This window comes from Mustela nivalis, assembly GCF_964662115.1.
Source record: "Mustela nivalis genome assembly, chromosome: 1".
NCBI lineage: Eukaryota > Metazoa > Chordata > Mammalia > Carnivora > Mustelidae > Mustela > Mustela nivalis.
In genome coordinates, this window is record NC_139020.1 from 184704374 (window position 1) to 184724079 (window position 19706).

The window sequence follows — 19706 nt, forward strand, 5'->3', positions numbered from 1 at the left end:
TGCATAGATCGCTCTGAGCACAAAATGGGGTGCTGGTCTCTGATGGGCCCACGGCCAGCTCCTCCTCCCAAACTAACTCATGATCTGGGCTTTCCTTTCTTCTCAGAGAGAGTGCTGGTAACCTGTGGGCTGCTTTCAAAACCTGGAACCCTTCCTTCCCATCCCAGTATGCGGTTCCCCACCAGATGCCTCTAGGGAGGGGTTGCATGGCCCTGTCTTGAGAAAGCCAGCTAGTCTATGAGCAGTCTGTTTATGGTTGCCTTCGGGCTTTGCTTGAGACAGGAATATGCACAGGATGGTGAATGGTTACAGTTGTGTGTTATGAAAATAAAGATGGCTTCCGCATCTTCCTGAAGGTCTTGTCACTGCCAAGCCTTTCCCTCCTCCCACCTTTTAAGAGCTATGATCTCCTTTCTGGAGATAAAAGTAGACAGAGCTTTCATAGCTCTTTTTCCCAGCATTCTCCAAACATGTATTCATGTCCAGGGCTCCCTCAACTCAAGGGAATTAGACCAAGTTTGCGGAGTGGAACAAATAGAATGAATTTAGAGCCTCAAGTCTTCTGTCTTCTGTGTCTTGTTGAATGAATGCCTTGTTTCGCAAGAGCTGGTCATGATGCTAAGAGATAGTTGGAAAGAATTTTCCATGATGTCATCTGAACTTGTGGGATTTTTTTTTTTTTTAACTTTTTTGCCCCTCCTGTATCATAGCATAACCTTCTGTTTTGGCCAGTTTTTCCTGACCCGAGTTTTGCATACAGCTGGATAACAGAATGTCTGTTTTCTTTTCTTAGGCAAAATTAGATGCCTTCCCAAGTCTTTGTTAGAGCTGAATAAGCCCCAGAAAGGACAAGAATATGTCCTAACAGCCGTAAACAGGAGCATTCTGGGATGTGCAGAAATATCTGTCAATGACCATTTGTAATTACGTACTCAGTATCCCAGATGTCGTGACTCTATTTTCAGACAGTTGGAAACTGCTACCTGTCCTTACAGAGCACTCAAAACCTAGAGGGCTTTTAGTGTAGGTGGAGGCCAAAGGGACCCAGCAGCTCAGCGAGTGCCAGAGCCTGGCTCTGACTTCAGGGTGAGACAGGCACTGACACATCCCTTTGGCTAGGGAGGCACGGCGCATGCCGGAGACTCACAGAGAAAATGGTAAAGTTGCTCTCTCTCCCATTCTCTGTCTCTCTCTCTCTCTGTCTCTCTCAGGGCGGGGAGCCTGCCGACAAAACTCTATGCTCTGGGTTCCCCCCCTCCCCCCGGCCCCGCGCCTATCTGCCGAATTCTCTTTTTCTAGGAAAGTGTACTAGCTTTATTTTTCCCTAGCAAGACAGGGGAAAGCCTCAAGATTTGGGTGATTGGCTCCACTCTTTCTTCAAGGATGAATCTGTCTGCTTGCAGTGAGAAAGGCAGATGCTGTTAAGTTGCAGGAGGGTGGAAACGACTTGAAGTTGAATGTGACCTGCTGCCGGAATCTTCTTCCCGGGGGAAGTGGGGACGGGCAGTGACCCATGTGCTTGCATCTTACAGGTTCATCAGTATTACAGCTGTCTCCCAGAAGAGAAGGTTCCCTACGTCAACAGCCCCGGAGAGAAGCTTCGAATCAAGCAGCTACTACACCAGCTGCCACCCCATGACAATGAGGTAAGGAGGAGCTCCCGGGGGCCTTAGCAAGACTTGTCTTAGAAGGTCCTGTGACTTGCTCACCTTCTCCATAATCAGAATGCTGTGATCAGTGAGGTCTCCGAAGAAAAACTCTGGCCCATTTTAGGTTTTAGCTTCCTTAATTTGAGCCAAAAGAAACGGCCCGACACTTTCCAGAAAGCAGATCTCTTTATGGACTGGATTCATCTCCGAGCCCGGTACAACTAGCTGTTTGGGGCATCCGGAGATCCCTAAAATTTAAAAGCTCAAGCCCAGGTTTTCCTAGTTGAAGAAGAATGTGCTGGTTGCCCAAGTCCTTCGGCTGATTGCGATTCCCCGGGCCAGTCCAAGGTCAAGCCTTGCAAAAACATGATTCCCTGGCATTCTCAGCATCGTTTCATGTTAAGGAAGTGGGCAAGTCTTCCACGTTAGGCTGTGATAAAAGTCACATATCCAGCTTTGCAGCTCTGAACATCTGCGTTTTTGTCGTTGAAAGGCCAACTTTGCTCGCTCACCATTTGTACACCTGGAAGGCTAGCTTGCAAGCTGTCCTTTTTTTCCTGAACCCCGATAGAAGACACTGTAATGAGGCGTTTCTTATCTTTGAAGTCGAATTGCTCATAAAGGGAAAATCCATGCATACATTTGTGAAAAGATCATCCTGCTTGAAGGGCTTAGGTTTGGACACTGGAAATGAATTTTTGAAATATCTGGTTTTTAAAAACAGTCATCCCCTAGAATGGAATTGTCCACTTAGCTGATTGCATTTTAAACGATTTTAAATTGAAAGGAGAAATAACTCCTCCAGGAACTGGACCCCAGCTTTCTACCGACTGCTCCCACCCACAAGCCGGATCTCCTGGGAAATTGAGTAGGTGCTATTTTAGTCTTTATTTGCCCGTATTTGGATCAAAAGGGATAATTCGGCAGCCTCAAAAATAAATTTGAGTCAGTGAAGCAACAGCTTAAAAACTAAAGCAAGTCCCTAGAAAGAGAGCCAGGATTTCCTGTCGCCCATTTCCAACTTCATAAAACAAATACAAACAATGTTTTCCCCTTTAAAGCCGAGAGCAAGCCCTGTAACCGGATGCCCAGTTAACTAATTTGGAAGTGAAAATGCGGGTTTTTCCAAGCTGGAGGGGAGTGCCTTTCTTTAAGAGCACATCCATAAAACGTCAGTGCTATAATCCTATGTTCTGGGCTAGTCCGGTCACAGTGGTGCTCCGTGCTCACGGGGACATCCACAGGATGACTTCCTTTTTAACACTTGTTTGCTTGCTGGGGCAAGGGGATCTGTGCTCTGCTTTTAACGATTTCCAGTTAACTGTGGGTTTATGAAAAGAGACCATTCAAACTCCTTCTTCCTGCTGGAGAAGATTCCTTCCATGTGACCCAGTGGGCAGATTTCACCCACTTGACCTGGCCCTTTTCAGGACAAAGAGTGATGATTCTGAAGTCAGTATCGGATTATTTGCTCTTTGCCCAGAGGAAGCAGTTGAGACTGAGCTAGCTGCCTCAGTTTCCCAGTTAGGAAGCAGTAGTCCTGGTCTACAGACTTGCCAACGCCCATCACATCACAAGCCATCTGAGCTTTTCATATAACCTTTCCGCTGTTACTCCAGAGAAGGGCAGGAAATGGGACGAGGTCTGTGTTTCCCATAGGGTGGCAGACACAGGACTTGAGGTGGTGCATAGACATGGCAGTTAGTGAAAGTGAGCTGCATAATAAGAGAATCACTCCCTTTTAAATTGTGCTTTATTCCTCTAGATGGAACATGGAACAGGCAGGATCCACCCCAGGGGCAGGGAGGTGGGATTTCAGTTTGGGCTACCCAGTTTCCTGGTATCTCTCCAACTCATACCGGTCTCCACTTTTAGGTAACTGCCTTAGGAATCTCCATTTCATGGGGGTCCTGGGTGGCTCAGGGGGTTAAGCCTCTGCCTTTGGCTCAGGTCATGATCCCAGGGTCCTGGGATCGAGTCCCACATCGGGCTCTCTGCTCAGCGGGGAGCCTGCTTCCCTCTCTCTCTCTGCCTGCCTTCCTGCCTACTTGTGATCTCTCTCTGTCAAATAATTAAATAAAATAAAAACTTAAAAAAAAAAAGAATCGCCATTTCAGGATCTCCCTTGAGCGGAAGTTGCTAGAATCTAACAACATGATTTCATTCTCACATTGTCTCATTTTAGGGTCACTTTCTGGTTCTTATAGGTGATACTGATTTTTAATGTATAGTCACAATATACTTTCTTTTTAAGTAAATGTGTTCAAGTTTTAAAAAGTGAGACCATTTTTTTAATTTTTATTTTTTTAAAGATTTTATTTATTTGACAGAGATCACAAGTAGGCAGAGAGGCAGGCAGAGAGAGAGGAGGAAGCAGGCTCCTTGCCAATCAGAGAGCCGGATGTGGGGCTCGATCCCAGGACTCTGGGATCATGACCTGAGCAGAAGGCAGAGGCTTAACCCACTGAGCTACCCAGGCACCCCAAGTGAGACCATTTTAAAAACAGTATTAATGGTTCAAGACTATGGCAGAATTCCCCTGGTATGTGTTAATCAGGGGGAAGACCGGGAAATATTGGATTTGAGTGTCCATAGTGCCCCTCCCTTAATGCTGGGAGTTTTTATGTTTCACAAGAGGGCAAATATCTCACGCAAGTAGACGGATCAGCCACAGTCCAGTGGGCAGCCCTTTCCCTCCCACGCACAGATAAACACGCAGGGACTTCTGTGAAGTGGGACATGTACCTCTGGACCAACTCCTTTGCCTCAAGCCTTCGGTTCCCCATTTCCCCAAAACGAGGTGGGAGAAGCTGGGAGCTCTCTGACCGCTGTTCCGGCTCGCTGGCCTGGAGCCATCCTTTGGTGTCAGGGCTCACTCACATGGACGCCGGGAGGGGAACGTATCGGGACCCCGACAATCCGTCTGAAGATCCATATCATTTTTTAAAGTAGGAAAAAGCCACAGATCTTGACTAGCCCCAGAGCTTCTCGACATGATGGGGACCTTCACGGGGCCCGAGGGCAGGGTAGCAAGGCTGCGGGACAGTTGCAGAACCTTGAGCCTGCTCGTGAGTCGGGCTCCGGACTGCGGCACCTTTGGTCAGGTCTTTCGACTTCAGTAGAAACTCACGTTCTCCAGCCCCGAGCCCGCTGGTGCGCCAGTGCAGGCCGGCGCTGTAAAGTCGAGTGGGAGCACGTGTCAGAAGAAGTCTGGGGCGCGGGCTGCAGAAATCCCATGGGGCAGAGGCGACGTCCCCCCATGACCCTCTCTGTGTCTGTCCAGGTTCGATATTGCAACTCGCTGGATGAGGAGGAAAAGAGGGAGCTGAAGCTCTTTAGCAACCAGAGGAAACGTGAAAACTTGGGCCGCGGGAATGTCCGGCCCTTCCCCGTCACGATGACGGGGGCCATCTGTGAACAGGTGAGCGTGGAGTCCGGGGTGCGGGCCGGGATCGCGCCGGCGTCGCGTCACGCATGGTGGGTCCTTCAACAGCTGTGTCCTGCAGCGCCTCCGGAGGCGCCGTGGCGGGACCCCGTTCTCATTCTGGGCAATACAGCGGTGAACAAAAGATGTGAAAGCTGTTGAAAGATTTTGATTGTTCTCATAAGGAGGTCCGTTCTAGGGGAAACAAACAGTAAAATAAAGAGGAAAAAATACAGCAGGGAAGGAGGCTGCAAACACTGGGGGGTGTGGGGAGCTTGGGATTTCCAGGAAGGTGGCCAGGCAAGGCTGCACTTCGATGGTGGGGTCTCTGGGGGTGCCTGGGGGGCTCAGTCAGTAGGCGTCTGCCTTCAGCTCAGGTTCTGATCTCAGGGTCCTGGGATCGAGTCCTACGTCAGGAGGAGGCAGGGGGGTGTCCCTGCTCAGCAGAGAGTCTGCGTCTCCCTCTCTCTCTACCCCTCCCCACCTTGTGCTCTCTCTCACTTGCGTTCCCTCTCAAATAAATAAATAAATGAAATCTTAAAAAAAGAAGAAGGTGGCCTCTGAGCAAAGGCTTCAGGGATGGAGGGAGTGGGTCCTGCAGATCTCAGGGGGCAGAGGGAACAGGTCGCTCAAAGGCTCGGAGGCAGAAGCGTTTCTATTGTGTTCCGGACCAACACGTGGGCCATGGTGGCACAGAAGAGGGAGTGGAGGGAGGAAGGGAGGCCATGAAACAGAGTGCGTGGAGGGTCAGTTGTGTTCGCCACCGGAAGGAGATGGGAAGCCGGCTGAGGGATTTAAGCACAGGAAAGACATGAAAGATTTATGGCCTAAAATGAGTCCTTTAAATTTGAGAGGCAGGGCAGGGGCTCCTGGTGGGTAGGGAGGGAAAAAATGAAACACGATGAGACCGGGGAGGGAGACAAACCATAAGAGATTGTTAATCTCAGGAAACAAACTGAGGGTTGCTGGGGGTTGGGGGGGTGGGGGTAGGGTGGTTGGCTTATGGACTTTGGGGAGGGTATGTGCTATGGTGAGTACTGAGAAGTGTGTAAACTTGGCGATTCACAGATCTGTACCCCTGGGGCAAATAATACATTATATGTTCATTAAAAGGAAATAAATAAATAAATAAATAATGAATCCTTTAGAAAATGAAATTTGCTTGGACCATGGCATCTACCCAGGGCCACTTAAAGAGGTGGTAAAGGGTCATCCTGGGTTTGAGGGTTCTTTAGGGAAATGCATGCCTTCCCCCTTGCATCCTCTCCAGGGCCTCACTGAGCTGGGTCTGGGGGTGGTTTTTCCTGCTACTCTTCTGCAGAGCACTCGGGGCCCAGGGGCGGAGGGTTTGCAATAAAGGTGGACAGGCAGCCTGCCTGGGTTCTCCCTGCCCCTCCTCTCAGCCATCACTCTGGCCCTGCTCTTGGCTTTGCTGCTCTTTGAAAAGCCCCGTCCAGCTCCTAAAGCTCTCTAGGACCCCACTCAGGTGCTGACAATGTGGGAGCTGCCTCAGTGAGAAGTAGAGCTACTCCCTGCGGGGAGTGGGTACCGTTCTGTGGCCCTTCTTTGAGATTTCAGAGGCATGGGGCGGTGGGGGGGGGGGCGGCCGTGGAGATGTTCCTTAGTAGGGGGAGCACAGGACTACAGGCTGGGAAGTGGGGTCTTCATCCCTGATACTCACCCTTGAGATGTACATGGTCAGTGGTTGAGCTGTGAGATTCAGGAAACAAAAAAAAGGAGGGGAGCATCTGGGTGGCTCAGTCGGTTGGACGGCCAATTCTTTATTTCAGGCTCTACACTCACTGGGAGTCTGCTTGAGGCTTGTCTCTCCCTCTGCCTCTGTCCCTCACCCATCCACATTCTCAGTCTCTCTCTCTCAAAATAAATAAATAAATGTTTAAAAAATGGGCCACCTGGGTGGCTCAGTTGGTTAAGCGTCCGACTCTTGGCTTCAGCTCAGATGTGATCTCAGGGTTGTGAGATCGAGCCCGGCGATGGGCTCCCTGCTCAGTGAGAAATCTGCTTGAGTTTCTCTCTTCCTTTGCCTCTGCCCTTATACCTCTCCCTACCGACTCTCTAAAATAAATAAGTAAATCCTTTAAAAAATACTTAACAGCAGTTTAAAAAAATAAATTAAAATTAAATAAAAAAAAAAAAAAGGAAAGAAAATATGTGAGATTTGGTGTCCTCATATCAGGAATTCTGCCCTTCTGAGATCGGTCTCCCGGAACCAGCCCAGCTGCACACTCTTAAGGATGAAGGGAGGTCGGACATTTCATGTGCAGGTATCAGAAGTTGTGTAGAATAGTGACAAGAGCACGGAGGCAGAGAAGTTTGATTCATGTTTCTGCCAGACGACCTTGCCCCTGTTACTTTTCCTCCATTTTGTCATCTGCGAAATGCCTCCATCATGGAATTAAGGAGTCCCTTACCTTAGTCTGTATTCTGTATCGTTAAAGCAATTGAACAAGGAGACCTTGACACTGAGATGCCTCTGATACCTTCATTACCTACGTGAGCAAACCAGAACCCAAACCAAAGGCAGTGTCTTAGTATTGAGAAAATAACACTGAAGACTAACCAATCGCCAACAGGCAACTAAGTTTTCTCAAATAAGGCAACCACGTAAACTGCAGCTGGTCAAATAATCACCTTGCTTTGCCCCCTGGCCCCCGTCTTCTCTCTAAGCACCTCCCTCCTAGCTCCAGGTAGGTGAAGGCCTCCTAACCACCTTCATTTGGGTAGTGCCCAACTTAAATCTGTATTTGCTCAAATAAACCCTTGAAATTGTTAATGTGTTTCAGTTCACTGTTACCACGGCACCTATTCCAGGTCTACTAATGTTCTAAAAGGCAAGGGTCGTACTTTGTGTTAACAGTGTCTTTCTTTTGTCTGGTCACTGCCTGAATGAGCTCCCAGAGACCATTCCGTGAGACCTTGGCTTCCTTTCCTATGAATCATGTAATCCCATATGATGGCTGTGGTGTGGGGAAGGTTTGAAGGTATCTTTTCTACGCTTTAGACATTGTCCCCGAAGCCAGCCACTCACGGAGGGCCGAGTAACTAGATTCTCAGCCCGTGAACCTCATGGCCAAGCAGAGAGCCATTCCCTGGACCCACCATCTCACACTTTACTCCTCCCTCCGAGGCCCAACCTCAGCTATAACGTGGGTTATCAGAGATGCTGCCCCGTTCCTTTCTGCTTTGGGAGAGGAACTTGGAACATGAGAGAGATGACAGGAAAGGGGGAGAGAAGCCCCTTCCCTAGCATGGCCTTAGAAGTGGTACCTTTTCAGTCAAGACTAGGCAAAAAGATGTTTGAGAAAGCAGACTGCAAACATGCCTGAAAAGCTTTGGAGAAATTGTTAAGGTACTTTTATGAGCACACTCCCTCTCCCATCTATTTTTTTTCATTTTTTTTTTTTTAAATTAACGTATAATGCATTATTTGGCCCAGGGGTACAGGTCTGTGAATCATCAGGATTACACAGTTCACAGCACTTCCCATAGCACATACCCCTCCCAATGTCTATAACCCAGCCCACCCCACCCCTACCCCACTAACCCCCAGCAACTCTCAGTCTCTTTCCTGAGATTTAGAGTCTCTTATGGTTTGTTTCCCTCCCAATCCCATCTTGTTTCATTTTTTTCCCTCCCTTCCTCCCATGACTCCCCCCACCCGCGCCTCTCAAATTCCTCATATCAGTAAGATCATATGATAATTGTTTTTCTCTGACTGACTTATTTCACTTAGCATAATACCCTCTAGTTCCATCCATATTGTTGCAAATGGCAAGATTTCATTTCTTTTGATGGCTGCATAGTATCCCGTTGCATATATCAATCACATCTTCTTTATTCTTTTTTTTTTTAAGATTTTATTTGTTTATTTGACAGAGAGAGAGAGAGTGAGCATAAGCAGGGGGAGGGGAAGAGTCAGAGGGAGGAGAAACAGACTTCTGCTGAGCAGAGAACCCAATGTGGGACTCGATCTCGGGACCTTGTGATCATGACCTGAGCTGAAGGCAGACGCTTAACTCACTGAGCCACCCAGGCGTCTCTCCCTCTCCCATCTTTTTTTTTTTTTTTTTTTAAGATTTTATTTATTTGATAGAGAGCACAAGCAGGGGGAGGGGCAGAGGCAGAGGGAGAAGGAGAAGCAGACTTAATGCTGGGCAGGGAACCCAATGCGGGATTCGATTCCAGGACCCTGGGTCATGACCTGAGCTGAAGACAGCTGCTTAACAGACTGAGCCACCCAGGAGCCCCTCCCTCTCCCATGGAACCCCTGCACCCTTCTTGCAACCCTCCCCTCTACCCCCCAACTCCTCCTGGTGTTAAACTTGGGCTGTGCCCCAGGATGAAGTTGGGAGCTTCTAGAAGATGTGGACACCTTCAGCCCCAGTCGGTTTGCCCCCTGCCTGTAGACCTCCAGTTTTCTGACTTTGCCACCTTGTAAGTCCTAATTTTCTCAGCGACTTTTATTTGTCTTCCTTGGAAGGAAGAAGAGTGGGAGGGAGGGCAAGCAAAACCTGCCCTGCCATGTACGTAAGGCAGGTAGTACAGTGACCTGCCCTCGGTGGGAGCCGTGGTCTCTTATCTTCTATGCGTGACCCCGGAGAGGCAGAGAGGGGGATGATGTCTGGACTGACCTGTCTGCTTGCCTTGCAGTGCGGAGGCCAGATTAACGGCGGGGACATCGCCGTGTTTGCGTCGCGCGCCGGCCACGGTGTCTGCTGGCACCCGCCGTGTTTCATCTGCACCGTCTGCAACGAGCTGCTGGTGGATCTGATCTACTTTTACCAAGATGGGAAGATCTACTGTGGCCGGCACCACGCGGAGTGCCTGAAGCCACGCTGCGCAGCCTGCGATGAGGTCAGAGCACGCTGCAGGTGGGGCGGGGGGGGGGGGGGGGGCGGGGCGGGAGGGGCCAGCTCCACCCATCGCCCCTCGGTCCTGCCATAGGCCCCACTTGGTCCTGTGCTCTTCTGCATGGAGGGAAACCACGGGCTGGTCTACCTTCTTGTATTAAGCCTCACGGGAGAAACCCCAGCCCTCTCTGGCTGCTGGCCCATCTGGAAGTGGCTGTGTCCTGGGCATCCAGGCCGGCACTAGGGCAGTTCCAAACTCTCAAAGAAAGGTACTGGGCAGCTTTAAACTTTAGATTTCAGCTGGGGACTAATCATCAGTCATGGTATAGCCCTGAAGTCTTAAAATAGTTGGGATTCCTGAGCTCCAGTGGGACAAAGTGTTTTGAGAAGAGGGACATTTGGTGGCACAATTTAGTATCCCCATGATTTACAAACATTCTGATGGGGATTCAGGAGGCAGGTGCATACGCCCTTACGAGAGAGCCCTGCTCTGAGAGGTACTTGAACTTGCTCCCCCAGGTCACAAAGCGGACTAGAACCCCCAAACCTGTGCCTGGTGTTTTCTCCCACCAGGAGCACACCCAGCTATGATCTGTGAGCCGCAGGAAGAGAATAGCTGTTTTAGCTTCAAAAGTTTGGAGCTTATATTCCTGCAAAAAGTTAAAAAAAAAAAAAAAAAAAAGTTTGGAGGAGAAAAGAGAATATTCTAAACCTGACCACTTTTATGGGAATATTTTGGAAGGATGTTGGATAGGGGTTTCCTTCTGCACAGAGTGGATTTCTGGTTCCATCTGACCCTGCAAACGGTCGTGTGGGCTTCTGCAAAGCAGCACTCCCCTTTCTCAGCCACAGCCCACTCCTGCCTGCCTAGGGAGGGTTCGCTTTTTTAGGAGAAAGTTGGCCGGCCTTAACTAATTTGTATTCTAATGCTGTTGGTGATGTTCTGGAGAGACCCTCTAGATGGTTATTTGGGAAACCGAATTCAGTTCCACCAGGATTCCAGCAGCCGCTTTACCTTCCTGCCTCAGTTTCTACCTCTGGAAATTAGTGCTCCTAATACTTTATTGTTATCTAATGGCAAATAGAATATGATGATTGAGGTGTCTTGAAATTTTTGTTTATTGAGATATAATTCACCTATCATAAGGTTCACCTTTCTTAGTTGTCCAATTTGGTGGGTTTTAGTATATTCATAAAGTTGTGCGACTCTCCCTGCTGGCTAATCCCAGGACCTTTTCATCACCCCAAAAGAAACTTTGTATCTATTAGCAGTCCCTTCCCTTCTCCCCCTTTCTCCAGCCCCTGGCAGCCACTAATCTGTTCTCTGTCTCTATGAATTTACATATTCTGGGCATTTTACATAAGTGGAATCAGACAATGTGTGATCTTTTCTGGACATGGTCTTTCATGTGGTGTAATGTTTTGGGGGTTAATCCACACTGTAGTGTATGGCTATATTATTCCTTCCCAAGGCTGAGTAATATTCAGTCACGTGTATAGGTCATGTTAGGTAGAGGCAGTTAATGGACATTTAAGTTCTTTCCACTTTTTGAAGATTATGATCAGTGCTGCTATGAACGTTCATATGCAGGTTTTTGTGTGGACATATATTTTCTGTTTCCTTGAGTATATACGTGGGCATGGAATTGCTGGGTCACGTGGTAATCCTGTGCCCAAGTTGAGGGAATGCAGACTTTCTTTCAGAGAAGCTATGGTAGTGGGTGCAAAATGGTATCACGTTATGGTTCTTTTTGTTTGTTTGTTTGCTTTAAATTTTATTTAATTTTATTTTCGGTGTTCCAAAATTCATTGTTTATGCACCACACCCAGTGCTCCATGCAATACGTGCCCTTCTTAATACCCACCACATTATGGTTTTTTGTTTGTTTGTTTTTTGTTTTTTTTAAGATTTTATTTATTTATTTGTCAGAGAGAGAGAGAGAGACAGAGCGAGCGCACAGGCAGACAGAGTGGCAGAGAGAGAAGCAGGCTCCCTATGGAACAAGGAGCCCGATGTGGGACTCGATCCCAGGACGCTAGGATCTGACCTGAGCCAAAGGCAGCCGCTTAACGAACTGAGCCACCCAGGCGTCCCCCACATTATGGTTTTGATACGTCTGTCCCAGATGGGTAATAACGTTGAGCATCTTTTCATGTGTTTATTGGCTGTGTGTATCTTCTTTTTTTGGAGAACTGTGTATTCCAATCCCCTGCCGGTTTTTTTGTTTGTTTTGTTTTAATTGAGCAATTTTTCTTTCTATTCTGGAGTTGCTTGCATATTCTGGATACTAATTCAGACTGGATCCTAGGTGTCAGATACACGCTTTGCAACTATTTTCTCTCATTTTGTGGTTACAGTTTCATTTTCTTGATGTTCTTTGAAGCACAGAAGAGTTTAGTTCCGATGAGGTCCAATTTTACCTTTTGTTGTTGTTGTTGTTGTTGTTGTTTACAGTTGCAATGGCATAGCTGAGGAAACTATCACTTAATCCAGGTCCTGAAAATCTGCACTTGTGTTTTCTTGTAAGCATTATAGTTTACAGCTCCTTTGGTCTCTGATCTCTTTTGAGTGAATTTTTGTATATGACTCGGATTCGTTCTTTTGCATGTGGTGACCCAGCTGTCCCAGCCACATTTGTTGAAAAGACCGTTCCTTCCCGCACTGGATGTCCTTGGCATCTTTGTTGATTATCAGTTGGCCATAAATGTTTGGGTTTGTTTCTGGACTTTCAGTTCTCTTCTACTGATCTCTATGTCAGTTCTTACACCAGGACCACACTGCCTGGATTACTGTGGTTTGTAGTCAGCTTTGAAGTCCATGCTTTGAAATTTTAAAAGTCTATATTAGAGGTCAAAACACAAATGCTTCCTAGGGCAAGACAGGTTGTGTACACGAAGGTGACTCATTTTACGAGAGCAACGAGTGGTGTAAGATAGGACCAAACTGGAGAACTGACCACTCATCTAGAAGCAGGAGTCCTCCTTCTCAAATACTTTGTTTTCAACAAAGAAACCAGAAGCTTACGTGTTAAAATAACATTTCTTATTTTTAAAAAGATGTTGCATCAGCCAAATAAGACATGGACGTGCTGTCCAAAGTGCCCACGAGCCATTGGTGACTGGTCTTGCTTTTTATTCTTTAGGGTAGAACTTTATTTCTCTTATTAAAATGTGGTTCAGTTAGTATCTGGCCAGACCAAAAACTGTGGTTAATTGTGCTTTAGGCAAATCCCAGTGTGCTCACTGATAGAGATGTAGGACAGGACATATACAGATAGATTTTTTAATTGAGTAAATTGTGGGAAAGTCTTGCTTTCCCATCCTTCTAGTTTGGGGTGCCTGTAAGCTCTTCTCCATTAAAGTGCATTCTCCTGGCTGGGTGTTAACCACTGATCCTTTGGCTTCCCCATCTCTAGATCATCTTTGCAGACGAATGCACAGAAGCTGAGGGGCGGCACTGGCACATGAAACACTTCTGCTGCTTCGAGTGCGAGACGGTGCTTGGCGGCCAGCGCTACATCATGAAGGAGGGAAGACCCTACTGTTGCCACTGCTTCGAGTCCTTGTATGCAGAATATTGTGACACCTGTGCCCAGCACATAGGTGAGGCAATGTTTGGTGCTTAGCTTAATCCTGCTGTGACTGGGTCTCCTCAGTGTCTGGTGTAGTTATAAACCCTTTGGCTCTCACCTCATACTGGCTTAGCGAAAAAAAAAAAAAGTGTGTGTGGGGGGGATTTCTTGGCTCACGTTTCCAGAAAGGCCAAGGAGTGGGCTTGCTTCAGGTATGGATGGTTCAAGGGTTTAAAGTCTGGAGGTCTTTTTATCCTTTGTGTCTCAGCACTGCTTGCCTTCTGTTGGCATTGGTAAAAAGCAAGCTGCTTTCGCATGCTGGCTAAGAGGACTGCCCAATTATACAGAGCCTTAGCACTTGCATTCTCAAAAGGAGTGGGGCCACGTCTGTCCGAGTATCCAAATCAGCTCCTCCAAATACGAACCTTAGCATCCCTGGTTTGGTCACGGGTTTCACCCTAGAAATAAGAGAAGAGGGTATTTCGGTTGGTCTGCCTGAGTCATAGGCCCACCCCCAACATGGGGTTATGTGATGTACAGCTCCCCTACCCGGGGGAGGGGGAGAGGTCCCAGAAGGAAACTCCGAGGGAAAATGTAAACAGATGTCTTCCACAGTCTCCTTGGAAAACTTGAGGATCAGCAGAGGGAGTAACCAGCATATTCCTCTTGGTAGGAAGGGGTTGTCAAGAAAACCAAATGGTTTCTGGCAAGCATGTCCTAAAAAAAATCAGCTAAAGCTGACCCAGCCGAATACAAAGCAAGAGAACCTGAAATAGCTCATAAGCCATAAACTCCCCCAAAGAAGCAGCAGATCTGTGGCGATGGAGATCATTTTCCCTTCGCAAAGAACAGATTTGTTCAACCCTTCAGCGCTCTTCCAGACCAGGCTGTGTCTGTGGCTTCTTCATCCAACCGTCTGTTGTGGCACCTTGAGAAGGAGCCAGGGGGTGACTGTCAGAGAGGCCAGCAGCCTGCTCTTCCCGCGGCTGTGCCCTTCCAAGAAATCTGCTCAGAAGCCGCCAGCTTCTTGCCCCTGGTTGGGAGATGTGAAGGTAATCCGTCTGGGAGCCCATGTTGCCTCACGTCAAGGATTTTATCAGGAACCAAAAGAAGGCACATGGCCTCCCTGCCTCGTCAGAAGTGATACATTCTGATGAAAACCTAGCTAGTCTTTAGGAGAGCTTTGGGAGCTGCTAAAAATCACAGCTTTGCAGACAACGCACCTACTGTGTGCTCAGGGGTCCTTTGTGGTCCAGCAGTCTGTCCCCCGGACTCAGGCCTGCTTCTAGGAGGCCTTTCGGGGTTGGAGTCCCAGCCTGGGGCCTGGGTGACAGTCAGATTCACCTCCCCCTGCAGCCCTGACAGCCTCACCCTCTCACGGCCTAATGCCTCAACCAAGGACCCACTGGCTTTCCTTTCTCACAAGATCAAAATAAGGAAACGGACTTGATTTGATGCTAAGGGGTAGGAAATGGGGAGCTCTCTGTGGACAGGTGGCTGGCCACGTGAGGAAGGCCAGGTGGGCTGTGTCGGAAGGGGGAGGGGAGAATTGTGCCCGTCCCGGAGCCAGCCTCGCTGTGCGTGGATTCTGGGTCCGCCAGTAGGCATCGAGGGTACAGACACTCTCCTGCCACCACAACAACCCCCCTTCTCGCTAGTGTTGCTGTTTCTTCTGTCCCTTTCCATTGAGGCTTCAAAGCCTTTCCAGAAACTGCCACTTAGAATGTTTGCTCAGCAACTTGGAAGAGAGAAAAATCTGTCTGTCACCACAGCAGGTCGGCCTCAGAAAGCCCCTCTGTCTTCTTCTCTTTCTCTCCCTTTCTAGCTGTTCACCCCTTTGATCGGCACTGCCTTCTCCTGCCTTGCAAATCCATAAAAAGGCATCAGTGTTTTGCCAGAGAGGGGGACCTCTGTGGCCTGCAGTGTTATCACTGCTGTAGTTCAAATGTGGTCCCTGGTTGGTTTCTCCCTTCATCTACTTTTCTGTGAAATCTCATTTTCCTGCAACAGTGAAAGGGTGTGCTGTGTATACCCTGTATACCACTATCTCCTGGTGCTTTGCTCTGACCATATTACACAAATATTCCATATTTATACAGCCGCTCAGAGTGGACCGTGCATCAGGCGGCCGTTGCCAGGGCAACGGTACTTTTGCCTGCGCATCGCCGAGTAAACAGTCCTATAAACAGACCGAGGCTAGAGCAGCAGTAGACACACAAACACCCTCCGAGAAGGGCTTACAGAGCTTAGAGGGGGGAATTAAAAAGGAACGCTTAGATGTGGAACAGCACAGCCCTTTTCCAGATGTTTTGAGTTCAGGACCAGTTCAGAGGACCGTCTGACATCAGGGATGTTGCTCAGGGACCGCATTGCATGGCCTCTGGGGCCGTTCTGTCTGTCACCTGCCTCCCCTCTGCTCGCCTCGCCTCACCCCAGCCCAGCCTTCTGCAAGGCCATGTCCCCACTACTGGGGCCCCACTGCCACATTGGAGCACGGCTTCCTTGCAGAAGCTCGGAGAGGCAGCTGGTGGGGGACAAACCCGGGAACCAGGCTTCCTGTGTGCCTCTGATGGGGAGCAGGGAAGACTGCCGCTGCTGGGGATGCTGGGCAGCGGGGGTGAGCACAGCCCTGTGCAGGGGAGGGCGGGGAAGACGGAGCCAGCCCCAGAGCCTTTCCTGGACTGCACCCGGGCAGTGGCCCTTGGAGCAGAAAGGGAGCTGGGCATCAGGAGGTAATGAAAATAGAAGAAAAAGAGCAGTGAGAGTAGTTGGCAGATACAGGTCTAAGCACCGTCTGCTTATTAACTCACAACCACCCTGGGAAGCCAGACCTGTTGTCATGCCCTGTGTTGCCACAGAGGGCACTGAGGCACAGAGAGATCAAGCCACTTGCTTAGGGTCACACAGCCACCGGGCCGAGATCGGACCCCGGGCGGATGGGCTTCGGCAGCTGTGTCACAGGATGCAGCCCGGGTGGGAACCTTCTTCCTCAGACTCCTCACTGACTCCTGAAGCCTCCCTCTGTAGGACTTCAGACCTCGCAGCCCGCCCTGCTTCCTCCCAGGAGCCTTGGGACAAAGTGTGGATGGAGCCGCAGCTCTGGGTCCCCTGACTCTGGGTCCCGTCCCTAATCCCGCTCCGTCAGTTCTCACGCTTCCCGGGAGTGCTCAGATGAGAAGGCGTGGATTTCCACAGTGGCCGCTTTGCCTTCGAGTGGCCTTTGTGGCGCTCCTGTCCCTCTGAAAGTCTCCTCTTCGTCCCTAGGACCAGACTCCCAAATCAGCCAAGACCCCTTAATTTGGGGCAGAGCTCATAAGAGAGAGCTTGTGCCTTTCTCTCCCTGGGCTCCAGGGACCTGAAGGTAGGGGCGGGGAGCAGAGGAGGCCGGGACAGCTGCTTGGCTTTTGCCCTTTGTTCTTGTCCTTCTCTTTAGAGGTTGTTCTCCAGTTTCTCATTTACTACCTCTCCAGACACAGCTATCAGGGTGATTCCCGGAAGGTCTGGGTTCCGGACTGTTAGCCCCTAAAGGTGGAGGTTCAACACTAGAACTCCATTTCTGGGAAGATTTTTATTATCAGAAATCAGGAGTCTTGCACAGGTCCCCTTCCATTCTATAGTACTTGCATGAGACTGCATGCCCCATAGGATCCCCCTACAGGAGCGGGTCCCCCCATCCGCCCCACATCCAGACTTCCATCCTACCAGCTTAGCAACTGCTGTCTAAAGAGCGCCTTGCTGAGATAGTGACGTAGGGAGGCACTCTAGGGGAGTCCATGTAATTCTCCCGTTGGACTAGTGCAGGAATTAGATCCACTCTGAAAGCAGCCACCAGGTTGGGCAATACAGTTTTTTACTGGTTGGTACTAGGTCCAGGCATGGCTTTAGCCCTGCCCGAAACTCATGGCCCAATGGTGGCAAGAAGTTGGTGGCCCCCAGAGAGATTGAGTCCTGGAACCAGCAGGGGGCAGAAGAGATGCTGAGAAGCAAGAGCCCTTGGGCCTCTGGAAGGTTCCAGCAGGGCAGGTGTAACAAGATTATGCAAACCAGGGACAGCCCTTGCATGGGGAGCAAGTGTGTTTCTTCCTTCCCTGATGACATTAAGCAAAAGGTGTGCGTGCTTATGGAGGCTGCTTTTGATGAACCACACCCAGGTTTTTCCTTACCAAGTGTTGAAATCCATTTTTATGTTTTCCAGTGAACTGTTAACAGTGATTTTTTTCATCTGAATGGGGGGGGGCAGTTTGGGCTTCAGGTTATCCATTCACTCTATAAAGAGACCCTCCAATATGTCAGGCCATGTTCCTGGACGTGCCACAGAAACTTAAGGACCCTGTCGTCCTAGAGCTTCCCTTGCAGTGGGGGAGAGAATTAATAAGCAGATGCACACATGTAGTCGTGTGTTGTCAAGCAGGGCTCTTGCTCTGAAGAAAAATATGGCAGGTCAGGGTGAAGAGCTGTGGAGAACATGCTCTCAGATGTGTAGAGAGACTTCTCTAAGGAGTTGGCATTGGAGCAGACCCCCGGGGAGAGTGAAAAGGAAATGTTAGTTTCTCAGTTAGGAGCAGGACTTCCGGGTACAGATCTCACCCGAGATTCCTAATTGCATTGAGTGAGGCAAGTTACTTAGCCCTCCTGTACCTCCGTTTTCCCATCTGAGAAATGGAAATCAGATTAGAAGCCTACCTCCTACAGTGGCGGAGTTAAATGACTTTACGTATAAGCAGAGCACTTAGAGCAGTTCTGTATCTTGTGTTAGCAGCATGATTATAATTTTGTCTGAGAGAATCTGTCCCAGGCAGAAGGATGCATGGACAGGCCATTTTGATCTAGTTTTTTCTCTGCTCAGAGCAAATGAGTTCAGAAGCAGCTGACTGGTAGAACAAGGGGGTTCTCATAAAAGGACGCAAATACCATCTATGTGAGGTCCTGATTATTGATTTATAATTATTTTATTCTGTTGTATTTGGAACCCTGGGCCAAACCTGGATGCTGTGTGTCTCACATCCTAACATAGGCCTCCGAGCAAACTTGTCAGCCTCTTCCATGTCTTTTTCATCCCTAGGGATCGACCAAGGTCAGATGACCTATGACGGCCAACACTGGCATGCCACTGAGACCTGTTTCTGCTGTGCTCACTGTAAGAAATCCCTCCTGGGGCGGCCCTTCCTCCCAAAGCAGGGCCAGATATTCTGCTCACGGGCCTGCAGTGCCGGCGAGGACCCCAATGGCTCTGACTCATCCGACTCGGCCTTCCAGAACGCCCGGGCTAAGGAGTCCCGGCGCAGTGCCAAAATCGGCAAGAACAAGAGCAAGACGGAGGAGCCCATGCTAAACCAGCACAGCCAGCTGCAGGTGAGTGCCAACCGGCTGTCGGCCGACGTGGACCCCCTGTCACTACAGATGGACATGCTCAGCCTGTCCAGCCAGACGCCCAGCCTCAACCGGGACCCCATCTGGCGGAGCCGCGACGAGCCCTACCATTACGGGAACAAGATGGAGCAGAACCCGTCCCAGAGTCCCCTGCAGCTTCTCAGCCAGTGCAACATCAGAACTTCCTACAGTCCGGGAGGGCAGGGGGCCGGGGCCCAGCCCGACATGTGGGCCAAGCACTTCAGCAACCCCAAAAGGAGCTCCTCGATGGCCATGAAGGGGCACGGTGGCAGCTTCATGAAGGAATGCCGAGAGGACTATTACCCGGGAAGGCTGAGATCCCAGGAGAGCTACAGCGATATGTCGAGTCAGAGCTTTAGTGAGACCCGAGGCAACATCCCAGTTGCCAAATACGAGGAGGAGGAGGAAGAGGAAGGGGGCATAGCCACTCAGCAGTGCCGGACCCGCCATCCCATCAGTTCCCTGAAGTACACCGAGAACATGACACCCACAGAGCAGACCCCTCCAGGCTCCATGGAGTCACTGGCCCTGTCTAATGCAACAGGTATGTTCCGGTCACCTGGAAAACAGAATGCGAGAGGTAATGATCTCTAGGTGACCCGAGGCTGGTCTTCAGGACTTTCGTATTGTTCCTGCCATGCGCTTTCCTCCAGCAGGGTGTTGGGGAGGGGAAGTGTGGTTTCAGATGGCTTCTGTTTTCGATCACTTTCCCTGTAAGCAGAGCCTGAGGCAGGGATGAGGATGTCTGCAACACAGTGAGGGCGGGCTCCCAGGGAAGGGGAGTCAGAGTCAGGCTGGC

General features: G+C 49.6%; 1 protein-coding gene across 5 annotated transcripts in view; it reads left to right on the top strand.

The window, feature by feature from the left end:
- The window catches only part of PRICKLE2 (prickle planar cell polarity protein 2), a 320594-nt gene that overhangs the window by 261877 nt on the left and 39011 nt on the right, over positions 1-19706 (top strand). For all 5 annotated transcript variants that reach the window (XM_082727019.1, XM_082727022.1, XM_082727020.1 and 2 more), the window contains 5 exons: positions 1533-1646; positions 4933-5070; positions 9745-9948; positions 13361-13547; positions 18579-19451. In XM_082727019.1, the coding sequence (XP_082583145.1) occupies positions 1533-1646; positions 4933-5070; positions 9745-9948; positions 13361-13547; positions 18579-19451 (1516 nt within the window). The remainder of the gene's footprint in view (positions 1-1532; positions 1647-4932; positions 5071-9744; positions 9949-13360; positions 13548-18578; positions 19452-19706) is intronic.